Source organism: Mobula hypostoma, chromosome 11 (genome assembly GCF_963921235.1).
Source record: "Mobula hypostoma chromosome 11, sMobHyp1.1, whole genome shotgun sequence".
NCBI lineage: Eukaryota > Metazoa > Chordata > Chondrichthyes > Myliobatiformes > Myliobatidae > Mobula > Mobula hypostoma.
In genome coordinates, this window is record NC_086107.1 from 9,920,568 (window position 1) to 9,946,628 (window position 26,061).

Here is a 26,061-nt window from a genome sequence, read left to right on the forward strand (position 1 = left end):
AAGTTTGAATCGAATCTGAAATGTGAGTTAAGAATTATGCATAAATGATTAATTTAACAGATTAGCTCTATTTATCACATGTACATCGAAACATACTGTGAGACCTGTCGTTTTGCATCAACGACCAACGCAGTCCGAGGAGTGGACTGGGCAGCCCACAACTCACTAACCCCACGTGTACAGCTTTGGAACATGAGAGGAAACCAGAACACCTGGAGAAAACCCACACGGTCATGGGGAGAACGTACAAACTCCTTACAGACAGTGGTGGAAATCGGTCCCTGATGCTCTGGTCACTGGTGCTGTACGATGTATGTATCAGTCCCTGATGCTCTGGTCACTGGTGCTGTATGATGTATGCATCGGTCCCTGATGCTCTGGTCACTGCTGCTGTACGATGTATGCATCGGTCCCTGATGCTCTGGTCACTGGTGCTGTACGATGTATGTATCAGTCCCTGATGCTCTGGTCACTGGTGCTGTATGATGTATGCATCGGTCCCTGATGCTCTGGTCACTGCTGCTGTACGATGTATGCATCGGTCCCTGATGCTCTGGTCACTGGCGCTGTACGATGTATGCATCGGTCCCTGATGCTCTGGTCACTGGCGCTGTACGATGTGTGTATCGGTCCCTGATGCTCTGGTCACTGGTGCTGTACGATGTATGTATCGGTCCCTGATGCTCTGGTCACTGGCGCTGTACGATGTATGCATCGGTCCCTGATGCTCTGGTCACTGGCGCTGTACGATGTGTGTATTGGTCCCTGATGCTCTGGTCACTGGTGCTGTACGATGTATGCATCGGTCCCTGATGCTCTGGTCACTGGTGCTGTATGATGTATGTATCGGTCACTGGTGCTGTACGATGTATGTATCGGTCCCTGATGCTCTGGTCACTGGTGCTGTACGATGTGTGTATCGGTCCCTGATGCTCTGGTCACTGGTGCTGTACGATGTATGCATCGGTCCCTGATGCTCTGGTCACTGGCGCTGTACGATGTGTGTATCGGTCCCTGATGCTCTGGTCACTGGTGCTGTACGATGTATGTATCGGTCCCTGATGCTCTGGTCACTGGTGCTGTACGATGTGTGTATCGGTCCCTGATGCTCTGGTCACTGGTGCTGTACGATGTATGCATCGGTCCCTGATGCTCTGGTCACTGGCGCTGTACGATGTGTGTATCGGTCCCTGATGCTCTGGTCACTGGTGCTGTACGATGTGTGTATCGGTCCCTGATGCTCTGGTCACTGGTGCTGTACGATGTGTGCATCGGTCCCTGATGCTCTGGTCACTGGTGCTGTACGATGTATGCATCGGTCCCTGATGCTCTGGTCACTGGTGCTGTACGATGTATGCATCGGTCCCTGATGCTCTGGTCACTGGTGCTGTACGATGCTGCCTCTGTTCTACACACTAGGGTGTGCAGTTGTCCAGCTGGCTCCAAACTGGAGACTGAACTTTCTACCAACTAAAATGGTAATACATGGAAAGTAAATGTGGAGGCTTACAGCCCAGAGTGAGGCAAGAAGACCAAACATGCAGAGCAAAGATGATAGTGTCTCTTATCTGCTTTTCATTGAATGGCAAGAACAGTAACTTCCATTTATATAATCCTTTCAAATTAAATATCCCAGAGTGCTTCTGAGCTATGTTCCCTCTAAGCTGTGTGCGTATGCATGCGCATACACATTTTTCAACCAGCGCACAAAGGAAATTAATGTGCGCACAAGAGATTAGTTACCTAAAATAATGTAGTAATTAATAATTATACTTATCGAAATTAATCTTTTAGCTGAATGTTTCTGTTAACTAGTTAACAACAGGAATTCTGCAGATGCTGGAAATTCAAGCAACACACATCAAAGTTGCTGGTGAACGCAGCAGGCCAGGCAGCATCTCTAGGAAGAGGCGCAGTCGATGTTTCAGGCCGAGACCCTTCGTCAGGACTAACACCGCCCTATACACCCATGTGAATTATTAACCTACCAACCGGTACATCTTTGGATTGTGGGAGGAAACCAGAGCACCCAGAGGAAATGCACATGGTCGCGGGGAGAACATACTATCTCTTTCCATGCAGCAGCAGGAAGTGAACCCGTGTTTGCTAACACTGTAAAAGCGTTATGCTCACGGCGATGCTACTGTGCTGTGTCACATTTTGTTTTATAATTGTAGGTCAGGAGCATTCTGGGATATTGACATGGTGGGCTAAGGTGCCTGTTTCTGTGCTGTATGACTCCATAAGCTTTCCTGAAGAAGATGATTGAAAGAAGCTTGGGCGGGGGGGGGAGGATTTTCCTGAGCTTGCGACCATGGAGGCGGGGGTGGGGGGTCGAAGGCACTTTTGCCAGTAATGGTGAGATTAAGTGTATGATGCTCGAAGAGGGAAAAACGAGGTGTGCAGAGACGTCAGGTGGTGGCCGTGTTGAAGATACAGAGCAGCTATGCAATGCAGTGGTGTGTGAGGTGGTAGCAACACCAACGGGAAGGACAGAAGTGCACAGTACGCTGATCAGTAAAATAGTTTCGGCAGCTCACTTCAGAAGTTAAAAAAAACTTTGGTGGGGGGAAATGACTAAAGAAAAATACAAGGGGAAAATAAGTAATGGTTTGTGTTGCTTTACCCCATTTGTCCACTAGATGGCACTTCAGTTGCATCTGAGAAAAACTGGGGCGGCAACAAACTGAATCTAGATTTTATTTCAGATTTCTGGCATCTGCAGGCTTTGTTTTGATTTCCACTATATTTATTCAGAATCACTGACATATGTCATGAAATCTGTTGTTTTGCAGCAGCAGTGGAGTGCAATACATAATATTATTATAAGTTACAATAGGAAATGCAGTGGCTTCCAGTTAATTGGTCCATCAGTTAATCAGGGCGGCCATTTATGTGGATAACTAAAAGAACAAAATTTAATTAAGAAAATAGCCAGGATTCCCTTTGATTGTTTGGGACACTGTGCACTTAATTGGTACAGGAGACTGTTGCTGAACAGTTCCCAACTAGCGTCAGTTGCATGAACTTGTGTGGCTGTTAGACACTACACCATGCTTAGAGTGAACAGTTTTTAAATAGTGTTAACTGTGTGTGTGTTTGTGTTCAAAAAGTAGTGACTTTTGTTACTGGTAATTAGCAAGAAATAAGCTGTAAGACGGTTTAGAATTGTTTCGCTCACTGTGGTTTCAAGCATTCAAGCTCGGAGATGCCAGGAATGGCTGGGAGTGAAAATGAAATGATTTCACTACAACAACGAAGGATTTGAAGGCATCGACAATCATCTTGAATGTTGCAATCGAAATGAGGATTTGGAGGATGCAATCAGTGGAAGCACTGTGTGAAGACAGTCCCATTATCTGCACTAGGTATCTGCGCTAATTTTGTTCATTTACAGTCAATCAAAAGAATACGGCAGGATGTTGGTTGCCTGTTGTTTCTGATGATGATGGTGAAATCTGTACAGTGAGTTTTTAATGTGGAAAAGCCATTACACTGGGACAGTTCCACTCTCTCAACCTTGGAATTCCAGGTTTGGTGGTAAGAGTATTCATCACAAACTGGGGCCTACCATGGTTGCCGTGGGTGACCATGACTTCTCTGGCTCATCATGCCCTTCGCTGTCCACAAAGCATTGCAGAACTGCCGTTGGATCTCACCGTTAATCTCGTGCGCCCAGTCCACCAGAGCTGACTTCACACACTAGGACAGACATGTCCCTGTCTCACCAGGGTATGAGGCCCGCCGGCTGCCCTCACCTGGTTTAGCCCACCTGTCGAAGCAGTGTAGCGGGGTGTGGCCACTCTCGCATGCCAACAGCGACTTGGAGCCACGGGTGAGAGCTGAGTGTCTGGTGGAGATCAAAGGTGAGTGAGCTGCCACCAGATATGCTGTCCCTCCCTGGACACCCATCCATGGCAGCATACGCTGGAATAATTCCTCTTTCACTAACTATTGGGAACTAATACACAGTTTTACAGTACTGTAGTAGTATCGGTAATGTTCTAATTTGTTCTGTATTTCATTTAAAAACTGTGCATAATTTATTACTCAGTTAAAGAGTAGTTTATCTTCTTAGATTTTTTTTAGATTATGAGGACACTCGGTCCTCGTTTATTGTTATTTAGTAATGCATGCATTAAGAAATGATACAATGTTCCTCCAGTATCATTTGTTCCTACAGTGCAAAGCAGTACTGTAATTTGATAAAGAACAGACCATGGGCACGGTAAAAAAAAAGTCTCAAAGTCGTGATAGCCCCATCATCTCACGCAGTCGGTAGAAGGAAGAAAAACTCACCCTGCCATGAACCTCCAGCGCTGCAAACTTGCCGATGCAGCACCCTGGAAGCACCCAACCACAGCCGACTCTGAGTCCGTCTGAAAACTTCGAGCCTCTGACCAGCCCTCCGACACCGAGCACCGAGCACCATCTCTGCCGAGTGCTTCGACCCCGGCCCCAGCCGCCAAGCAATAGGCAAAGCCGAGGACTCAGGGCCTTCTCCTCTGGAGATTCCGGACCACACAGTAGCAGCAGCAGCGAAACAGGCATTTCAGAAGTCTCACCAGATGTTCCTCCATGCTTCTCACGTCCGTCTCCATCAAATCAGGATTGTGCACGGCTCCCTACTTAACAGTTAACAGATATTCATTCCGGAGTGGCCGCTGCGCGCTGCGTCGCACCGCCATCTTCTCTTCTTATACCTTTTTTAACTATTGCCAGGAAATTTTGGCTGATCGCGGCAGCTGGTTGGTTGGGCCAAAATGGCCTGATGAATGCTAAATGCGTGTGTTCATGGGTTCATGGAGTGTTCGGAGATCAGGTGATAAAAGAGAAGAAGCTGTTCGTTGAAAACTATAATCCTACTTTCTCCCCAGTTCTGGGGAGGGGTGAGTTTGATCATTTTGATATAGTGACCGGTCTCCCTTTCCACAGATGCTGCTCTCCTGGCTGAGTTCTTCCAGCACTTCTGTTTCTGTTTTAGATTCTAGCATCTGCAGTTTCCTTGCCCCCCGGTACCTCATTCACCACCTTAAATAGTAATTGCTTCTGCCACTGGCACACAATGGCAGCAGTACTATCAACAAGATGCACTGCCGTTACTCATCTGTCCCACCCTGACAACATCCGACCTTGTGATCTTTATCACCAAGGAGGGTGTCAAAATCAGGAAGAAAGGAATACCGTCGCCCTTCACATTACTGTGTGCAGTTCCTTTCATTATAGGAAGGGTGTGGAGGCTTTGGATAGGGTGCAGAACGGGATATTCAAACCACAAGGTAATCTGCAGATGCTGGAAATCCAAAGCAACACACACAAAAAGCTGGAGGAACACAGCAGGCCAGGCAGCATCTGTGGAAGAGAGTTAAGAAAATCCTGATGAAGGGTCACGGCCTGCAACGCCAAGTGTTACTCTTTTCCATGGACTGTCTTTTCCCTTGGACAAACTTTCTCTGGAGTGCAGAAGCTGCAGGAAGACATAATGTCATGAGTCAGTCAGGAATTTTTTCCCCACAAACAACTATCAAATGCTGGAGTTTAAAAACGCCAACACGAGGAAATCTGCAGATGCTGGAAATTCAAGCAACACACACACACAAAATGCTGGTGAACGAAGGGTCTCGGCCCGAAACGTCGACTGTACCTCTTCCTATAGATGCTGCCTGGCCTGCTGCATTCACCAGCAACTCTGATGTGTGTTGATCAAATACTGGAGGATGTGCATCCAACATGAGTGGGGTAAACATTGAAGGAGACGTGAGGTGTGGGTTTTCTACACAGAGAATGGTAGTTACCGGAAACAAGCCGCAAGGGAGAGTGGTGGAAGTAGATATAAATTAGAATATGTAAGGAATGGAGGGATATGGATCTTGTGCTGGAAGAAGTTCATGTCATTTGACTGTATGTATATACAACCAAACAAAAACACCTTCCTCCAGACCACAGTGCACCCAGAAAACACAGCACATAATCTAAAATATTACCGCAAATAAGTTAATAAAATACAATTCAAAAATGCATGTAGTGTGCAGCTGGCTGTCCTCGTGGTAAGACCTCGGTGGTGGCAAGGTATTCATTAGTTTCACTCCTCCTTTGGTGGAGACGTATCTCCACCCTGCCACTCATATGGTGGGAATATATGTTCCATTCTTCTCCAAGGTGCACACCATTCTGACGTGGAAATATATCACAGATATTTTGTTGTCCCTTGCTCTAAATCTTGGATCGCCCTCCTCAAAAGCTCTGAGGAGGTACATTCATCAGAAGGAGTGCAGTGGTTTCAGAAAATGACTTACTACGACCTTCTGAAGGGCATCGACCAACTCGATCCCAGATATTTGACCAAAAGTAAGGGCTGATTTTTTTTTTGCAAAAAGAGCTGAGAATTGCCGCAAAATCTGAACCACTTCAGATCAATTACTTACAGATTAAGGAGTTGTAAATTGCTCAGTGTTCGAAGTTCTCTGCCAATTTCCCTGCTAATGTTTAAAAGGATTTTGTCTGTGAGAAATGCCTGTGTACTCTTGTTCTGCCCCGGTGCTTTCTGTGCACAGTAATTTACTGTTCCAGCCTTTCACCTGTCATTCATCATCGTGCATACTTCCCCAATGAGATCACCACTCAGACTCTACCTTGCAGAAATGAAAAACTGGTCGCGGGACATTTCTTTTGTCATCATATCTTCTTGACTGAGCAACCTTGGTTCAGACTTAAAGACAGAGAAATAGCATTTCTCATTATTGACCATAAATCAGCCAGAAAAACTGAACAGACTGGTGCTCATTTGTCTCAATGGAACTGTGTGGTGGTGGAGTTTGAAAAGATGTGGGGATTTCAGGAGAAAGTAGTTTCTGAGTGTCAACATCTCTGAGGATCTGTCCTGGGCCCAACATGCCCATGCTGTTACAAATAAGGCACGACAGCAGCGATATTTCATTAAGTGCTCTTGGTGTGATCTTTGCAGGATGCCCACTCCTAGGTAGAGTAGCAATAGTACTGAATTTCTTCCATTTGTAGACAATTTCTCTCACTGTGGACTGATGAACATTCTGGTCTTTAGAAATGCCTTTGTAGCCTTTTCCAGCTTCACACATCTCTTCTCCTAAGGCCCTCTGAAAGTTGTTTTGAACGAGGCATGGTGCACCTAAATAGATCATTTTTAAGAAGAGCAGGCTCTAAGTAATCTGACTTTGTGTGTCTTTTTTATAGGGCAGGGCACCTCTACAACCCACACCTCCAATCTCATCTCATTGATTGGAACCCCTGACTCCAACCAACAAAGGCATTACCCCAGGGGTTCACGTACTTTTTTTGAACCTAGACTGTGATAGTTTAAATGGTATACTCAGTACCGATGAGAAGAAGTATACTTGTGTGTTATTAGTTTAGGCAGATTGTTTGAAATATTGCGGAATATCAGTAGCTCAGGTTGGCTATTTGGAAGTTTGGTTGATTACCGAGCTTGGCAAAATATTTTGTTTTGGTTCCAATGGAGAAGCCATCATCAGTTGCACAGTTGAGAGTGTTGTCTGCTCAAAATGCCAGCTTACCTACTCCTCCCGGGTCCGAATGGACATTGTTTAGACGTCGTGGTCTGGTTGGCTGGTTCAAAACACTGTGAACAGTTTAGCAGTCGAAAATTCTGATTCTCTACTGAGAGCCAAAGCGTAAAGCCCTGACTCCAGCCAACATAGCCCTCTGCATTACTGAGGCACGTACACCTCCAAACCACGACAAGGTTGTGGTCCTCCTGGAGGGGAAATCCAGAGTAAAGGCCAATTTATACTTGTGCATCAAATCCACGCTGCGTACCCTGCACCATACCCTACGCCGTAGCCTGACACTCATCTCCCCAAAAATGTAACTACGTGTCGCAGCAATGCAGACCGCTACAACTGTGATTGGTCCGCTTGGTAGCATCGCATTTCCTCCTACGCTGCAGTAGCTTCCCATTGGGCAACTGAACGACAGGGAAGGAACTCTGGCTGCAATGCTTTCCATAAAGTTTTACAGACCTCCGAAATTATGGAGGACCCTGTACTTGATGCCAATTTGTAGCTAGCTACTACGGCCTGTTGACTTCCACCTGAAGCTAAAACTCGAATGGTGATTGCCAGTCTCTGAATATACTGTGTGTACACTGATGCAAAATAAATGGTTGGAGACAATGAACCAAGTTGTCAAATCTACCTGCCGACATCGGAAAATATAGTCGTAGTCATAGTCATACTTTATTGATCCCGGGGGAAATTGGTTTTCGTTACAGTTGCACCATAAATAATAAATAGTAATAAAACCATAAATAGTTAAATAGTAATATGTAAATTATGCCAGGAAATAAGTCCAGGACCAGCCTATTGGCTCAGGGTGTCTGACCCTCCAAGGGAGGAGTTGTAAAGTTTGATGGTCACAGGCGGGAATGACTTCCTATGATGCTCTGTGTTGCATCTCGGTGGAATGAGTCTCTGGCTGAATGTACTCCTGTGCCCACCCAGTACATTATGTAGTGGATGGGAGACATTGTCCAAGATGGCATGCAACTTGGACAGCATCCTCTTTTCAGACACCACCATCAGAGAGTCCAGTTCCATCCCCACAACATCATTATATTTCAATCATATTTGAAATGCATTTCCTCATCCATGTCTCTCAGTGGCCGGACAAGCACAGAAAATTCACCCTCCTTCAATTTCAGTTGCCATTGTTTGAAGTTTGAGTTTCTTCGTGTTGAGTTTCAACACGAAGAAACGCAACACAGTGGCATAGAAACCCCACCGCCAACTAGCATGTTGGCGGTGAATTGCAGAGCGACGCAGACACACCAACGCACAAGAATAAATGCTCACAACGGCGTAGGCTACAGCGTAAGCTAGTACGCACAAGTATAAATGAGCCTTAGCACATAGTCAGCAGATAAGGCAGAGTCGACGTTTCAAGCCGTGACCTCAACCTTGCGCTTATCACCTACTTTCACAACACCTTCTCGGTAACTGTAATACGTTGCATTTTGTTACTGCTTCTCCCTTGTCCTACCTCAATGCGCTGATGTGATGAAAGGGTCTGTATGGATGGCACGCAAATGTTTTTCACCTGCGTGTGTGCGTGTGACAATAATAAACCAATTGAAAGATTGCAGGTCTGGCTGTGCCATTGTCAGAACCAGGCAAGAGATAACAAAGTTAGTTTTAAGTTGCAGAGAAGGGGCGGGGGAGGGGTGGGAGAACAAAAGGAAAGTCTGTAACAGCATGAAACCAGGTCACCACTTGGGTTAATAGTGGCAATTATGTGGTGATTAAGTTGCTTTGTTTGTGCGTTGTGTGGCCAACAGTAGGACTGTGGGTCATGGCCAGCGGGTCAGACAGTACTAATGGAGCAAGGAAAACTGGAAGAGTGACACACACACACACACACACACACCTGCAGATGTTGGAGTAACAAACAATCCAACAGTTAAAAGCATCTGTGGAAAAGAGTAAACAGTTGACGTTTCCGTCTGAGATCCTTCATCAGGACTGGAAAAGAAGAGAAGTCGTGAACGGCAGATCGGCTGTCAGAGGCCTCTGTACTCAGATCTCTCCCTCCCTCTTTCTCTCGGGAGGGAAGAGTTTGTTGCCGATTCTTGAGTCAGAGGTAAAAAAGAAGCGACGTGGCAGACTTCAACATCGTAAATCGGCGAGTGTATTTTTTTGTCTTGTTCGTCTCCCTTCTTGCTGTGTGACACCTCTCTGTCCCTTTATTAGGGGGAGAGTGAGCCTGTGATATGTCGAATTGTCGGTGAAGTTTTTCAGTGCTGGAGGTCATGGTCTTTCTTGGGGGTTTTGCTGTTGCGTGCTTGGTGGGTGGAGGGTGTTGACACGTTTTGCTGAAGAAAGTGGGGAGGGTTGATGCTTGTGTGTGGGAGGGGCAAGTAGGGGTGCTCTTGGGTTCTAATGTTTTTGCTGTCAGTCATTCATTGGGGTACTCCTGTTTTTGTGAATGCCTGCAAAGAACAAGAATTTCAGGGTGTATACATTCTCTGATATTAAATGGAACTGTTGGAGTCAGAGTAAGAAGGTGGGGAGTAGGGAAGGAAGAAGTACAAGGTGGTACTTTATACTTTATTGTCGCCAAACAATTGATACTAGAACGTACAATCATCACAGCGATATTTGATTCTACGCTTCCCACTCCCTGGATTACAAATACTAAATATTAAAAATAGTAAAAATTAGTAAATATTAAAAAATTTAAATTATAAATCATAAATAGAAAATAGAAAAATGGAAAGTAAGGTAGTGCAAAAAAACCGAGGCAGGTCCGGATATTTGGAGGGTACGGCCCAGATCCGGGTCAGGATCCATTCAGCAGCCTTATCACAGTTGGAAAGAAGCTGTTCCCAAATCTGGCCGTACGAGTCTTCAAGCTCCTGAGCCTTCTCCCGGAGGGAAGAGGGACGAAAAGTGTATTGGCTGGGTGGGTCGTGTCCTTGATTATCCTGGCAGCACTGCTCCGACAGCGTGCAGTGTAAAGTGAGTCCACGGACGGAAGATTGGTTTGTGTGATGTGCTGCGCCGTGTTCACGATCTTCTGCAGCTTCTTTCGGTCTTGGACAGGACAACTTCCATACCAGGTTGTGATGTACCGTAGAAGAATGCTTTCTACGGTGCATCTATAAAAATCAGTGAGGGTTTTAGGGGACAGGCCAAATTTCTTTAGTTTTCTCAGGAAGTAAAGGCGCTGGTGATAGGTGAAACCAGGAGAGGGGGAGGCGTGAAGTAAAGAGCTGGGATGTTGATTGGTGAAAGAGATAAAGGGCTGGAGAAGGGGGAATCTGACAGGACGGGGTCGAAGTCCATGGAAGAAAGGGAAGGAGGAGGAGCACCAGAGGGAGGTGATGGGCAGGTAAGGAGATAAGGTGAGAGAGGGAAACAGGAATGAGGAATGGTGAAGGTGGTGCGGGTGGGCAATTACCAGAAGTTTGAGAAATTGATGCTCATGCCATCAGGTTGGGGGGCCTACCCGGATGGAATATAAGGCATTGCTCCTCCAACCTGAGTGTGGCCTCATCGCGGCAGTAGAGGAGGCCGTGGACTGATGTGCCGAAATGGGAATGGGAAGTAGAATTGAAATGGATGTCCACCAGGAGATCCCACTTTTTCCGGTGGATGGAGCGTAGGTGATCGGCGAGGCGGTCTCCAAATCTACGACAGGTCTCACCGATATACAGGATGCATCGCCGGGAGCACGGGATACAGTATATGGCCTCAACAGACACACGGGTGAAGTGTCGCCTCACCTGGAAGGATTGTTTGGGGCTCCGAATGGTACTGAGAGAGGAGGTGTAGGGGCTGGTGTAGCGCTTGTTCTGCTTGCAAGGATAAATACCAGGAGGGAGATCAGTAGCGAGGGAACAAATGGAAAAGAGAGTCACTCAGGGAGTGACCCTGTAGAAAGCAGAAAGTGGGGGGGGGGGCGGAGCGGAGATGGACCCCCATTACACTTTAACTCATCCCACTGATTGCAATTTCGTCTTATCATCTGCCTGTCCTTCCTCACAGTCTCACTACACAGTGCACCTAGTCATTAAAAAAAACTGCCCCATCCTCAGCACTATCTCTCCAGTTCCCCATCCCTTTTGCCAAGTTATTTTAAATCCTTCACCAAAGCTCGAGCAAACCTCCCTGCAAGGATATTGGTCCTCGCTCATGTTCGGAAGTAACATGACCTTTTTGTGCACATCATACCTTCCCCTGAAGAGATTGCAGTGATCCTTTTTTGTGCAGGGAGGGGAGAGTTTGGGGTTGATGTGCCTGTTCCGTTTTGTTTGTTTTTTGTGCAGGGAGGGGGCATTTGGGGGTTGATGAGTGCTGCCTTTTTCTTTTCTTTCTTGGTTTCATGGCTACCCAGGGAAGAAGAATTTCAAAGTTGTATATTTTGATAACAAATGAACCGTTGAACTTTGAAATCTGAAACCCTGCCCCCTGCACCAATTCCTCAGCCACGCATTCATCTGCCAAATCAACCTATTCTTACTCTCACTGGCACGTGGCACAAGCAGCAATCCAAAGGTTACTAACCTGGAGGTCCTGCTTTTCAGCCTAACTCCCTTTATTCGCTCTCCCTTTTTGTACCTGTGTTGTTGGTACAATATGTACCACAACTTCTGGCTGTTCACCCTCCTCCTTTAGAATACCATAGACCTGATCTGAGACATCCCTAACCCTGGCACCTGGGTGTCACGTACCATCTGGGTGTCTCTTTCACATCCACGGTATCTGCTTTCTGCTGCTCTGATTATGGAATTGCCTATCACTGCTACACTCCTCTTCTCCCACCCCCCCCCTTCCCTTCTGAGCCACAGAGCCAGACAATGCCTGAGGCCTGGTCACTGCAGTTTTCTCTCCCCCTCCTAATACAGGCCATCTTCCCTCTGTCTTTCGCTCCAGATGAAGGGTCCCAACCCAAAATCCAACTGTCCATTTCCCTCCATAGATGCTGCCTGACCCACCGAGTCCAGCATCTTGTGTGTTTCTTTAGATTCCAGCAACTGCAATAATGTGTGTCTCCACATCCTTAAATTAACTTTTCTTTACAGGCCAAGCTGTAGACGATTCAGTGCTATCCCTAGTTTACATTGTTGATTAAACTACCTTTCCTGTTTTAATTTTGTGCCGATTTTTCTTTTGAAGTGCAGATGCTGAAAATCTGAAATAAAAGATGAAAACGCTGGGAATACCCAGCAGGTCAGGCAACATCTGTGGAGAGAGAGAAGACCTTTACGCATTAAATTTGCAAAAAAGATAAACAATTGTAGTTCATCCATGCCCTCTTGAAATGTTTGCCATCTCTGCTCCAATGCTAACCCCATAAGTAATCTGTAAGGATTCCTGCTCATTGGATTTCTTTGCTCTACAGATCCACATCATCTGAGTTAATATTCTTCCTTTTTTCTGTATTATGCTTGCTCCTTTTACACATGCACACCCACCTTTCTCTTCTGTAGCTCTCTGAAATCCTTTTCACTTCTTGGAGAGATTTTAATTACTCAAACCAGCTTCACTCTTTTAAAAACTAGTTGGAGAAAGGAGGGCATCTGGAATCACTGTTGGGGGTCCAATTCCCGCCGGTCGCTGTAAGGAGTTTGTACGTTCTCCCCATGATTGCATGGGTCTTCCTCAGGGTGCTCCAGTTTCCTCCCACATTTCAAAGATGTACGTCTAGATTAGAGTTAATAAATTGTGGGCACGCTTGGATTAGGGTTAGTAAATTTTGGGGAAGTCAGCGCTGGAAGGATGGCAACACTTGCGGGCAACCCTTGGACTGTGCGCAAATGGCACATTTCATTGTGTTTTGATGTGACAACTAAAGCCAATCTTTGATCATAAAATCTTAAAGCTGAGCGCAATCCATTTGTTACAAAGCAAATGTCAACCGAATCAGTAACAGATCATCTACAAATTAATAAGTTCTGAACTTTGACTTAGTTGCTAGTATGTTTATTTTTTCCAGTGTGATAGTGCCAAGTTATAATGAACAGGTTTATAAAAAGCAGCTCTCTTCCAGCTGACTTAAAGCCCAACTTTCACTCTTATTTGAAAGCAGTCACTGAATAAGTCATTGGATTTGCTTTCAGTCATTGGACTTTTTGTCTGAGATGCTTGTATGCAAAATTGCATTTCAGTGCGAAATGAGTTGGACCTGCCATCATACTAAGTAACAGAGCCAAACGTCTCTGCCAAATATTCAGATGTATTGATGTTTGTAGCTCAAAGCCAACAGGAGGGAGGTGTTGAGAATATGATACATAATTTATTTTATCATCACCTGCTGTGACTGCCTTTGGATGTTGGAGTAATGAGTAACAGTTCCATACAACACCCTTCAATGGCACTGTTCCCTCTAAGCCACACGTCGCCACATAGTAACTGCAATGCTTCCGCACACGTAACTTTGTTGCCACACAGGTCAAATGTTCTTTTATATAATGTTAGTGTATAATTTTGAAAGTATGCTAAAAAACTATGTGTTAATGAATATAATCTATAACTTTTCTAAATAATAAATATACCACTACCTTTACTTTGAAACATAGACCTTCAATGTATTTATAGTGTTAATGTTTCAAGTTGCAACACTGTTACAAATTGTAACAATAAACACAGAATGGAAGTCGATAGTTCGTTGTAAATAAACCACCAGCCCACTGAACGCTGATGCCATCTAGTCAAACCATTTTACTTTTGCCATTGTGCCTATTTGTTTTGACTGCCTGACATAATTTACTTGTGTTGTATTTGATGTGAAAAATTCTATATTTGACTTTTTTGGGTAAGTAATCATTCAAAAATTTAAAAAAAATCATTTTGCATGCATATTACAAAAAAAATTAAAGTACCATGCAATTCTCAGACCATGTAAAAATTTCCTGCTCAGAGCAATGTTTGGTGTGAGCAGATGTAAAAAAATTCAAGAGAATATTGCTCAATGGCTAACCCTGTGGTCTACTGTAGTCCCTCTAGTCCACGCAAAGGTTATGTGCATGCAAGAGTTCCAATTAGACTCACTGGATGGAAGCCTGACTGTGCGATTTAATGTCCAGGTTGTTGAAAGAAATTGTCTACCTTTGCTGAAATAAATCACCTAAGATTGATTTCAGAGAAAAAAAACATAATATGTCTTTATAAAGGATTTGTAGCTTTAATCACATTTATTTTGTATGAGCTGTAAGGAGAGGTTGGATAAAACTTGGGCAGCTTCCTCTGCAGGCTGAGAAAACACCTGACGGAAGTTTATAAAATGATGAGGTCCATAGAGAGTGGATAGTCAGAATTTTCTTCCCAGGGTGGAAATGCCAGACGATGTGCATTCACGATGAGAGGGTCAAAGTTCAAAGAATGGTAGGTGGTTCAAACTGACAGGAAAGTGACAGTGACTCAGATGACCACATGTTACAACACTGATGAGCTGAAGAGCATCTCTGAGTGTACAACACATCGAACCTTAATGCACTACAGCAACTGAAGGCCACACCAGGTTCCACCCTTGTACCTAATAAAGTGGCCACCCAGTATATGTTCTGGGTGTTAAGAGCAGAATTTAAATTTGATAGCAAATTGAAAGCATTATTTTCATTGGGAGAAAATAATTTCTTTTTTGATCTGGAAAAAGCTCATATTTTAGATGTTCTATTCTAATAAGGTTACCGCTGTTAACTTGCTTTTAAAAATTTGACTGACATGAAGAAAAGAGCTTTTGTCTGCATAGTTCCATTCATAATATAGGTTTTCCCCAAACAATTCAAAATCATTCGAGTTCTTCTAATGTTTCATTGTGGTTGTACTGTACGACAATGAAACATTTTGTGCTCAAGTGAAGACAATCCTAGATAACATTCAGACACACACTGATTTATGATAAGAAGTGTCCACACCACACAGTCTTGAATCTGACCAACTCCCTGCTCATTTCTCCATTGTCTGTTCCCCATTGTTTGCTTATTTAGCCATCATTGCCAGAAACTGGGCTAGTCGTGTAAATACAGTAGCCTGAAGGTCAAGGAAGGTCAGATGTTTAGTATCCTGTATTGAGTAACTCAAGACTCCAGTAACTCACTGCATCATCCATGGAATACTCTCCAATAACTCTTAGGAAGCTTGACACCATCTAAGACAAAATGTTCTTCTCGATTGCCACTCTAAACACTTGCACAGAATGTGGTCTCCCGGTAAGGAAGTCAAGGATCCAGTTGCAGAGGGAAGTAGAGAGGCCCAGATTTTGGAGCTTGTGGATTGGAACTGAGAGTATGATTGTGTTGAACACTGAGCAGTAATTAATAAACAGCAGCTTGGCATAGGTATTGCTAATGCAGAGGGGATGCGAGGCCGAGTGGAGAGCCAGTGAGATTGCATCCACTGTAGACTTAAATCTAATCTCCCAGTTCTACTGTAATTGGCCCTGCAATATTTTTTGCCACCAGCTCCATTATGTAAGCTGTTACTTAACTGGTTTCTCTGTCCTTACAGATATTGAATTGTGGGTGATGATAACTTTTGGGTGAAGAAGTTTCTCTTTACCTCAATGTTTATTCTGCCTGTTATTTGAAATTCGTATTCTCAAGGTGGTGTTTGGGTACTCCACCTTCTGATTTTTCATCTCTTGAAAACTTTTGTATTAGAGTTCAAAATTGAAAGTAAATTTATTATTGGTGCATATACTGTATGCCACCATATACCTTAAGGTTCACTTTCTTGCAGGCATGCACACTAGAACAAAGAAATACAATAGAATCAATTAAAAACCACACACAAAGACTGACAAGTCAAGTCAAGCAACACACATCCAAGTTGCTGGTGAACGCAGCAGGCCAGGCAGCATCTCTAGGAAGCGGTACGGTCGACGTTTCGGGCCGAGACCCTTCGTCAGGACTGTGTGTTGCTTGAATTTCCAGCATCTGCAGAATTCCTCGTGATCAAGTCAAGTCACTTTTTATTGTCATTTCGACCATAACTGCTGGTACAATACACAGTAAAAACAAGACATTTTTCAGGACCGTGGTGCTACATGAAACAATACAAAATCTACACTGAACTATGTAAAACAACACAAAAACTACACTAGACTACAGACCTACCGAGGACTGCATAAAGTGCACAAAACAGTGCAGGCATTACAATAAATAATAAAAAGACAATAGGCACAGTAGAGGGCAGTAGGTTGGTGTCAGTCCAGGCTCTGGGTATTGAGGATTCTGATGGCTTGGGGGAAGAAACTGTTACATAGTCTGGTCGTGAGAGCCCGAATGCTTCGGTGCCTTTTGCCAGATGGCAGGAGGGAGAAGAGTTTGTATGAGGGGTGCGTGGGGTCCTTCATAATGCTGTTTGCTTTGTGGATGCAGCGTGTGGTGTAAATGTCTGTGATGGCGGGAAGAGAGACCCCGATGATCTTCTCAGCTGACCTCACTATCCGCTGCAGGGTCTTGCGATCCGAGATGGGGCAATTTCCGAACCAGGCAGTGATGCAGCTGCTCAGGATGCTCTCAGTACAACCTCTGTAGAATGTGGTGAGGATGGGGGGTGGGAGATGGACTTTCCTCAGCCTTTGCAGAAAGTAGAGATGCTGCTGGGCTTTCTTTGCTATGGAGCTGGTGTTGAGGGTCCAGGTGTGATTCTCCGCCAGGTGAACACCAAGAAATCTGGTGCTCTTGACGATCTCTGCGGAGGAGTCATCGATGTTCAGCGGAGAGCGGTTGCTCCGTGTCCTCCTGAAGTCAACAACCATCTCTTTTGTTTTGTTCACATTCAGAGACAGGTCGTTAGCTCTACACCAGTCCGTTAGCCGCTGCACCTCCTCTCTGTATGCTGACTCATCGCTCACAAACAACCAATGTGCAAAAGAAGACAAGCTATGCAAATATAATAAAAAAATAATACTAATAATAAATAAATAAATACATAAATATGTACATGTATAGATAGATAAATAAACAAATCTGAGGACATGAGTTAGTCATAGTCATAGTCGTAGTCATACTTCATCGATCCCGGGGGAAATTGGTTTTTGTTACGGTTGTGGGGTCCTTGAAAGTGAGTCCATAGGATGTAGAATCAGTTCAGTGTCAAGATGAGTGAAGTTATCCACGCTGGTTTAGGAACCTGATGGTTAAGGGTAGTAACTGTAGTGCCATGATTCCTCTTGTGGGGTTTATCCTTCATTCCTCACTTACACATTAGGATGAAGGTTTGATTCCAATAATAAAAACTGCAGCTGTGATGGTAAATAGGAATTGGTTTATTTTAAACTAGAAATCCCATTAACTTCCAGCTTCATAAGTAACTTAAGAGCATGATTGAACGAGACAAGGAAAAGAGAAGATGTAATGATTGTTGCCAGGATCACTGTTTCACATCTACATCACCAGATGACAGAAATTTCACTTACTTATCATGACTAGTAGGTAAAATCCATGTTTAAAAGATTTTTGCATTCATTACACAAAATATAAATGGCAAAGGGAAACTTTCCAGAAAGATAATGAACTTACAAAATTGTTGATTTATTGTGTGACTTTCACCAGATCTGTTTGTTTATCATGATGCTGATGATAGTGAGTATATTGGACCTTCTGTCCAAGACCTCTTTCAGAGTCGATGCCTCCAGAAGACACGGTACATCATTAAAGACCCCTCACACCCTCTCCATGAACTGTTTGTTCTTCTGCCATCAGGCAAACATTACAGGAGCATCAAAACTAAAACCACAAGGCTACTAAACAGCTTCCTCCCACAGGCAGTCAGACTGCTAAATAGCTGCTGTACCTGACTCTGCTTTGGACACTTTTAACTTGCACTGGACACTTATAACTGATTTTAACTGACGTGTGGCTGTTGTGTTTTACTATTTATTGTTATGTTTATTATTATAGTGTTGCATTTGTTATGTTAGGATTGCACTGCCCCTGAGAAACGCTGTCTCATTCTGCCCTGCAGAGCTGATGTATGGTTAGGATGACAATAAAGTTTTTTGAACCCTTGAATCTTGAATCTTGAATATGTCTTTACTAACATTTATCAAGTTTCATTGGTTTCAACTTCCCATTTGGGATATAGATCCAAATCTGTAGATATGGCCTCACTCTCATAGGGTTACAGGTGAGAACACATCTGCTGGCTCATCTGCTGGTTATCAAGCTCGATTGTCATTCAACTGTACACATGTTTACAGCTAACCGAAACAGTGACACAATAAAGTCTGCAGATGCTGGATATCCAGAGCAACACTCACAAAATGCTGGGGGAACTCAGCAGGTCATGCAGCATCTATGGAATTGAATTTAGATAGTCAATGTTTTGAGCTCAGAGCTGCCTTCAGGACGGGAGAAGGGCCTCAGCCCGAGACTATCTGTGTTCAATTTCATAAGTGCTGCCTGATCTGCTGAGTTCCTCCAGCATTTTGTGTGTGCTGTTTTATACAAACCATTGTTCATCCAGGGCCAAGGTGCAAAACACAGCATATATAGTTACAATCCAGCGCAAACAGTCACAAAATAATGATTAGCCCAAGTCTCTGAGCAGCATAGCCTGAGAATTGACAGATTGACATAAAGTGTGAGATGCACGTTTTTGTAAGACGGTCTAATGTCTTGACAACTGGAAGTGCAGTGATACAGATTTCACCTCTCTCTACCTATCGTCACTTAAATTTCCAGCATGGAAGTTTGTGAAGTTGAACATGTTGTTCCAAAGTGAAGGTGGGCTACTACACAGAGGCAAAATAACCAAACATGATTCCAGTCGGTTGATTGAAGTAGGGAAACCACACAATTGTGCAAAAAGAGACCACTATATACAATTTGCCATGAAGTGGAGTGACTTAGTGAGTTTTATCATCTGATTCACTTTATATACAACTGCAGTAGTTTTATGAGAATTCTGCGTGTATGCAGTGTAATTTGCACAGGTATTTATTTAAGCCAAACGGTTAATTTAGATTTATTTCATTGTAGTTAATGGAGCCTAATGATCCTTATGTTTAACCTAGCCCACCCATTTTGCCCATTCTGTTTATCCTTGTACTGTTATGAAAATTGTGGCTAATGAAAATGTTTAGTTACCTTTGTTAATGGCCTTATTTCATCAGGAGGACTGAAGAAACTTCAATACATCTTGTGTCCATTCCTGGGACCACGAAGTCATTTCTGCCATCTTATGAGCAAGCACTTCTGGCAACTGGACAGTATGATGCTCCTCCTCCTCCCTACCCAAGGTAAGATCATAAGACATAGGAACAGAATTAGGCCATTCAGCCCATCGAGTCTGCTCTGCCATTCCATCATGGCTGATTTACTATCCCACTCAAACCCCCTTCTCCCTAAAACCTTTGACGCCTTTACTAATCAAGAACCTATGAACATTCACTTTAAATATACCCAATGACTTGGCCTCTACAGCTGTCTGTGGCAATGAATTCCACAGATTCACCACCCAAGGGGGGGATGTCGACTCAGACCATGAGAGGCCTGCGTCGGGCACTTTCATGCCTTACAAGGCGCAGATTGGAAGTCTGTGTGGGGCGCCACCCCTCGCACAGACTAGATTTAAGTGATTAAGTGCCTTGCTCAAGGACACAAACACGCTGCCACAGCTGAGGCTCAAACTTGTGACCTTGAGATAACTAGACGAACGCCTTAACCACTTGGCCATGTGCCCACGTACCCAAGTAGGTAACACAATTGCTGTCTTTTAGAGGAACTAAATGGTTATTGCATTAGTTTAGCAGATGTTAAACACTGCATAGAAAAATCTTCACAATTCACAATTTATTGGTTTTAAATTGCTTTGGGTTAATGCAGTTGTGTGAAAAAGTCATTATAACTTGTAACTTACAGATCCATAAAATAAGCAAACTAGGCACTGGGTTTAATTTGTAGAGAGATGGGAATAAAACTCAGGTTTTGTTGAATGTGTTGCATTCTCACCTCTGAATCACGAGGTTCCAGATTCACTTTCTGATAGAGTATCTTGAGGACAACGTTTCAGACTGAACTCCAGTGCAGGAGTGATGGAGTGCTACTCTCTCAGAGATTCGTTGTTGAGATTAACAAAGATCTAACAAACTCTGTCTGTTCCTCAAGCCACAGCACATAAGAACCAAAAGCAGGTGTCAGCTGCTCGAATCTTCTCTGCCATTCAGTAGAACCAGAGCTTGTCTAATTTTAACCTCAACCCTTTGTCCCCATCCTTCCCTTGTACTCCTTCACCCCCTTGCAGTTTAAATGTCTGGCAATCTGTCTCTTTAATACATTCGATATTTGCACCCCACATCTCTCTGATAAGAGATTTTCAAAGATACTCATCTTCAGATAAGTTGTTCCTCCTCGTCTTTCTTGAATTGGATGACTCTTTTTCCTGAAACCAAGTCCTCTAATTCTTGAAATCACAACGAAGAGAAACATCCCACTGAGAATCATATTTCAATGAAATCCACCCTCATTTTATAAGAGATCATAAAACGTAGGAGCAGAGAAGGCCATTCGGCCTGTCAAGACAGCTCTGCCATTCCATCATGATTGATTTACTATCCCTCTCAACCCCATTCTCCAGCCTTCTCCCCATAACCTTTGACACCTTGACTAATCAAGAACCTATCAACCTCTGCTTTAAATATACCCTATGACCTGGCATCCACAGCTGTCTGTGGCAATGAATTCCACAGATTCATCACAAGGAATTCCTCCTCATCTCTATTCTAAAGGGACGTCCTATTCTGAGGCTGCGTCCCCTGGTCCTAGACTCCCTCATTGTAGGAAACATCCATGTTTTTCTATATTCCAGTCAGCATACTCATTATCTGTTCTGCTTTCCTTGACATGTCAACCCCTTTCACCCCGGGAACCAACTTAGTAAATCTTCTTTGCATTGCCTACCATAATTCAGGATCAATTTCTTTACTAACAAATGCTTATAGCACCACAAGTAGCAGTTGATGCCAAAAGCAAAGATGCATTCAGGGAGAAGTTAAATAAATACAAGGGAGGATGAGATATGGTAGATGATATGAAGTTTAAATACTGGCCAGATTATTGGGCTGCATGATTGTTACTTGACTGTGAGTTCTGTTCTTCAGTGGAGTATTGAAGATTGCATCATATAATTGGGAGTCACACTCTAGTAGGACGTAATTACAGGAGCTGATATATAGGGAGAATTAGGATATAAGTTCATCATCACACAGTGAAGATTATTCATTTTTTTTGTAACTTTTGTAACAGATTTCTTTGTAACTTATTTTTCTGAAATATACTGTTTATACAGGTCATCTTCTGGTTCCTGAAAATCCCATCGCTACAGAAAATTAATGGACAAATTAGTATGGATTTTTAAAAAATTTGGCATTAATAGTGTACATTTATATTAAGTGTATTATAATAAAGACATATGCACTATAAAAATTAAATTAATTACTCTTTGTATTTGAATATGTGATATTTGTATATAACTATGTGGATGTAAAATTCTCCAGAAGTGATACAGAAATGTTGGTTTATTTTTCATAGATTAACCTTTTTCAAACACTTTCTTACTTTATTATATAAACGAATAACATTTTAACTGATGCAGACTTTAAATCTGCAAACCAGTGACCTTTTTGGCATAAGTTTGTCTCATTTCTTCCAAGCTGCAGGATTTTCAGCTCCAGGGATGATTGGAAAATTGAAAATATTTATTTTGGGTTAGAATTAAGTACAGCTGAATACTTAAGCATGTGTCTTCTGTAATGTTTCTCATGCATCAATAATAAGTATATTTTCCTCACAAAAATCGTCTACTATTCCATGTTAGTCTAGCAGCTCAGTCAGCCAAATCATTGTCAGACTCAAAAAATACTGTCTTCAGTAGCTGCTTCACACTAAAAAATGTACTGACCCTGGAATTTCAAGGCCTAATTACCTAGATCATTTTATTAACTGTCTCTTTCAATGAGTGCAGGTCTTCAAGTGTGGCTCTCATAATCAAACTCAGGTCTGCATTCTTCATACCAGTCAGCTCTGAGCTTGCAGTTTCCATTGTAATTCAGATGGTCTTTCTAGCATTTCAGCCTGAATTTGAAGCAAATCCACTGCCAGCACCGAGTTGAAACATTAGCTGTTGACCACATTCAGAAACTGCCCTATCATATTTGCCAGTGTCCTGAACTTGTTATTTTTATCCCATGAATGCAATGAGATTATGATACCAAATTTCATCCCAAGAATGCAATGAAATTATGAGACCAAACTTCATCCCTTGAAATTTCATCCCAAGTATTTAATGAGATTTTATCCCATGAAGGCGATATTATGACACCAAATGGATTGGTTATAGTTTTAATATTTTTTGTTCCTGTAATGTCAGAATGTTATATTTGGTCTAAAGAAGGCCTTTGCTCTGGGCTTTGCCTTATGTACCAATTCAAGATGATTGATGAAGATGAATCACAGGTTTTGATGAAGGATTATGAAGAAGGATCTAGTCATGGAAAATAATTTTTGATAATTAAGTTACACCATAAGAAAACAAAATTGACATTGTATCCTTTGCCTGAATTGTTCCATTTGCTGTGGAACCCATAAGTTGGTGGAACACATACAAGGGGTGATTTATAAGTTCGTGGCCTAAGGTAGAAGGAGTCAATTTTTGAAAAGCTAGCACATTTATTTTTCCTACATTTACACACTTAGTCCAGCGGTCGTGGAGCACATGGATCCCTTCTTTGTAGAAGTCGGTGTCTTGGACCTCCAGAAAGTGGTCCACAGCAGGGGTGATTGATAAGTTCGTGGCCTAAGGTAGAAGGGTATGAGTTAGTAACTTCAAACTTTCTGTGTTTTCACTCAAAGAGTTGAACTGCACGCACAGGTAACAAGAGCGGTATAACTCATCTCCTTCTACCTTAGGCCACGAACATCAATCGCCCCTGCTATGGACCACTTGGAGGTCCAAGATGCTCTTGTTAAATGCACATGCAGTTCAACTCGGAGTGATAATGCAGAAAGTTTGAAGTTCTATCTCATCTCCTTCTACCTTAGGCCATGAACTTATCAATAACCCTGCTGTGGACCACTTCTACAAAGAAGGGATCCGTATGCTCCACGACCTCTGGACTAAGTGTGTACATGTAGGCGGGGACTATGTTGAAAAATAAATGTGCTAGGTTTTCTAAAATTGACTCCTTCTACCTTAGGCCATGAACTTATCAATCACCCCTTGTATAAATTTTAGAAGTGAGGGAAAGGTGTACGTTACAAATATTTGGACCTCTATATCCAAGAACAATTATTACTACCTTTGCTGGACAGGAGCACACTTGAATTTGAGCAAGTTCAGATGATGGTTTATCTAACCCAAATTAGACCAACTTCTTTTGTCTCCTCCTTAAAGAAATCTCTACCATCTTAATATGAGAGCAACTCAACTGTGCTTCACTGTAGGTCTTTTGGGACACTATTTATCAAATTCACCCATTCACATAATTGAGTACAGGCCGGGAACATTCCAGGCTCATTCCAAGTATGCATATCATCTGTCAGGCTGGCGTTTCTGTCACTGTCTGTACTTCTGTGATAAAAACAAGGGTTTAAAGTTCCATCTCCTAATTACATTTTAGAGACTGCAACTGTAAGTTTCATTTGAGTTGATGAGATGGCGTTGCAAATGTACGATCCATTAGCACTGTTCAGAAAGTCCTGTTGCTGAATAATACCTCTTGGATAAACTCACGATCATGAATGGGGCTTGTGGAACTGTACCTTGATAGACAGTACTTTCAGCAAATGGGATCATTGGAGCATAAAATACCTACCTTGTCACTTTTAGTATTCTGAGTATTAATTGCTAATGATTGACTAATTAAACTTGAAAATGTTGACTCAGGAAATCATTTTTCCGTACAAAGCATGAAGGGAAATAAAATCACTTTAGTGAGATACCTCAAGATTTGAGTGCCTACATTTAAGGAGAATTGCATGAAGGCGTGCAGGTCGCAATATCTGACTGGAAGAGAAAAACTATTTTACTTCAAGACCTCGCACATCCCTAATTTGGCCTGCTTACATTTCTTTTCACACATGAATTACTCTGTGCAAAATTCCAGGGAAGATATTCTGGTAATTCTTTCATGCCCTACAGGGTTATGAAACAGTACTGTGAATAACATACATAGAGTGGTCTCTGTGTAGTCATGCTTTTCATGTGCTATAAGTCCTCAATTATTGTGAAATACAGGAGGCTTTACTTAACTATGGTTATAATGTTATTTTACTGAATTTGCCAAGTTTATTTTGGAGTTTTTCATCAATTGCAATTGACAATTAGATTTTGTTAAAGACTTTGGAAATTTTGAGGCAAATCACTCTCCTTCTGGAACTGCTGACCCCAGAACTTTCCAAATTTTCTGACCTTTAACTAAAATTAATGTTCCCCTTACAGAAATTAAACATTTTACTTGTCTTGCTCCAGTTTCTTGTTCTTCTGTTTCATATAATCTCTGACGAGTTTGGCTTTATTATTCAGGAAATTGGCTTCCAGAGTTTTGCCTTCAATTAATCAACATTTGAGATTCTTGAGCAATCTCTATCTCCGCTTTCTGTTTAATTCAATGGCTTATATATTTGCACCAATAGGTCGATAACTATTTGTAAAATGTTTTGATTCTAAATAAAACCGTTTTTGTCAAAAAAAGGTTCTGCAGTCAGTACTTGTAATTTTTACAAACACAATTATTCTGTAGAAATTCTACAAGTGGAGAGCAAGTTTGTAAAACTGGCAGGAGCAAAAGATGTTGGGAATAGCAAGGCTGGTGCACCGGAGGGGTGTGGGACAGGTGGCAGAGGAAGAGTGCCAGGGTTGGGGGGGGGTTACGTGGGTGCAGACACACCCAGCCCTGAGACACCAGGCAAGGTCATTTAGTTCCAAACAATTGGTTTATTCATCAGTACAGAATGTCTCTCTGGTGCTTCCCCCTCCCTGCCTTCTCCCAACCATGACTGAGGCATCCCAGCTGTATACTGTGGGTATATATGTGTATGTATATATATGTGTGTGCCTAAGACTTTTGCAGAGTACTATATGTTTTTAGTATCATGGGGCCATAGAGCATGGAGGAGAGAGCCTTTGACCCATTGTTGCCTTTTTCTGGATCTCTGAAAGAGCAATTTGTCCCATTCTCCTCTCCTGCTTCTGCTTGGTACTGCGCAAGCACTGCTGGACGGCTGTTATAACGCGCAGTCAGTGTGGATGGCGTGGGAGTTAAATTGTAAAATAATCTTTTTGACTAGATCCCCTAAATAGATTTGATTGAGTCTATCTTTTAAAAATATTAATGTCAGAAATACCGCGCATGTCTGGCGGCAGAAGATTCCACTCTCTTGTTGACCTTGGGTAGAGGGAGTACTGGTAGCAAATCTTATTGAATGAAGGAGTTTCCAATATGTGAGGTCCAGTTTGCTGTCGAGTTGAACTGACCCTGTGACGAATTTGGATGTTTGATGGAGTGATGTTGTGAGCTTCCTTGAAAATGAAAATTAACCGTAGTTTAATAAGTCGGTTTTCA

At 42.9% G+C, this 26,061-nt stretch overlaps 1 protein-coding gene across 2 annotated transcripts in view; it reads left to right on the forward strand.

Annotated features, from left to right (window-relative positions):
• The window catches only part of prrg4 (proline rich Gla (G-carboxyglutamic acid) 4 (transmembrane)), a 59,473-nt gene extending 34,304 nt beyond the window's left edge, over nt 1–25,169 (forward strand). For both annotated transcript variants that reach the window (XM_063061658.1, XM_063061659.1), the window contains exons 6-7: nt 19,615–19,740; nt 21,789–25,169. In XM_063061658.1, the coding sequence (XP_062917728.1) occupies nt 19,615–19,740; nt 21,789–21,807 (145 nt within the window). In that variant the 3' untranslated portion in view covers nt 21,808–25,169. The remainder of the gene's footprint in view (nt 1–19,614; nt 19,741–21,788) is intronic.
• The last annotated feature ends 892 nt before the right edge of the window (nt 25,170–26,061 follow it).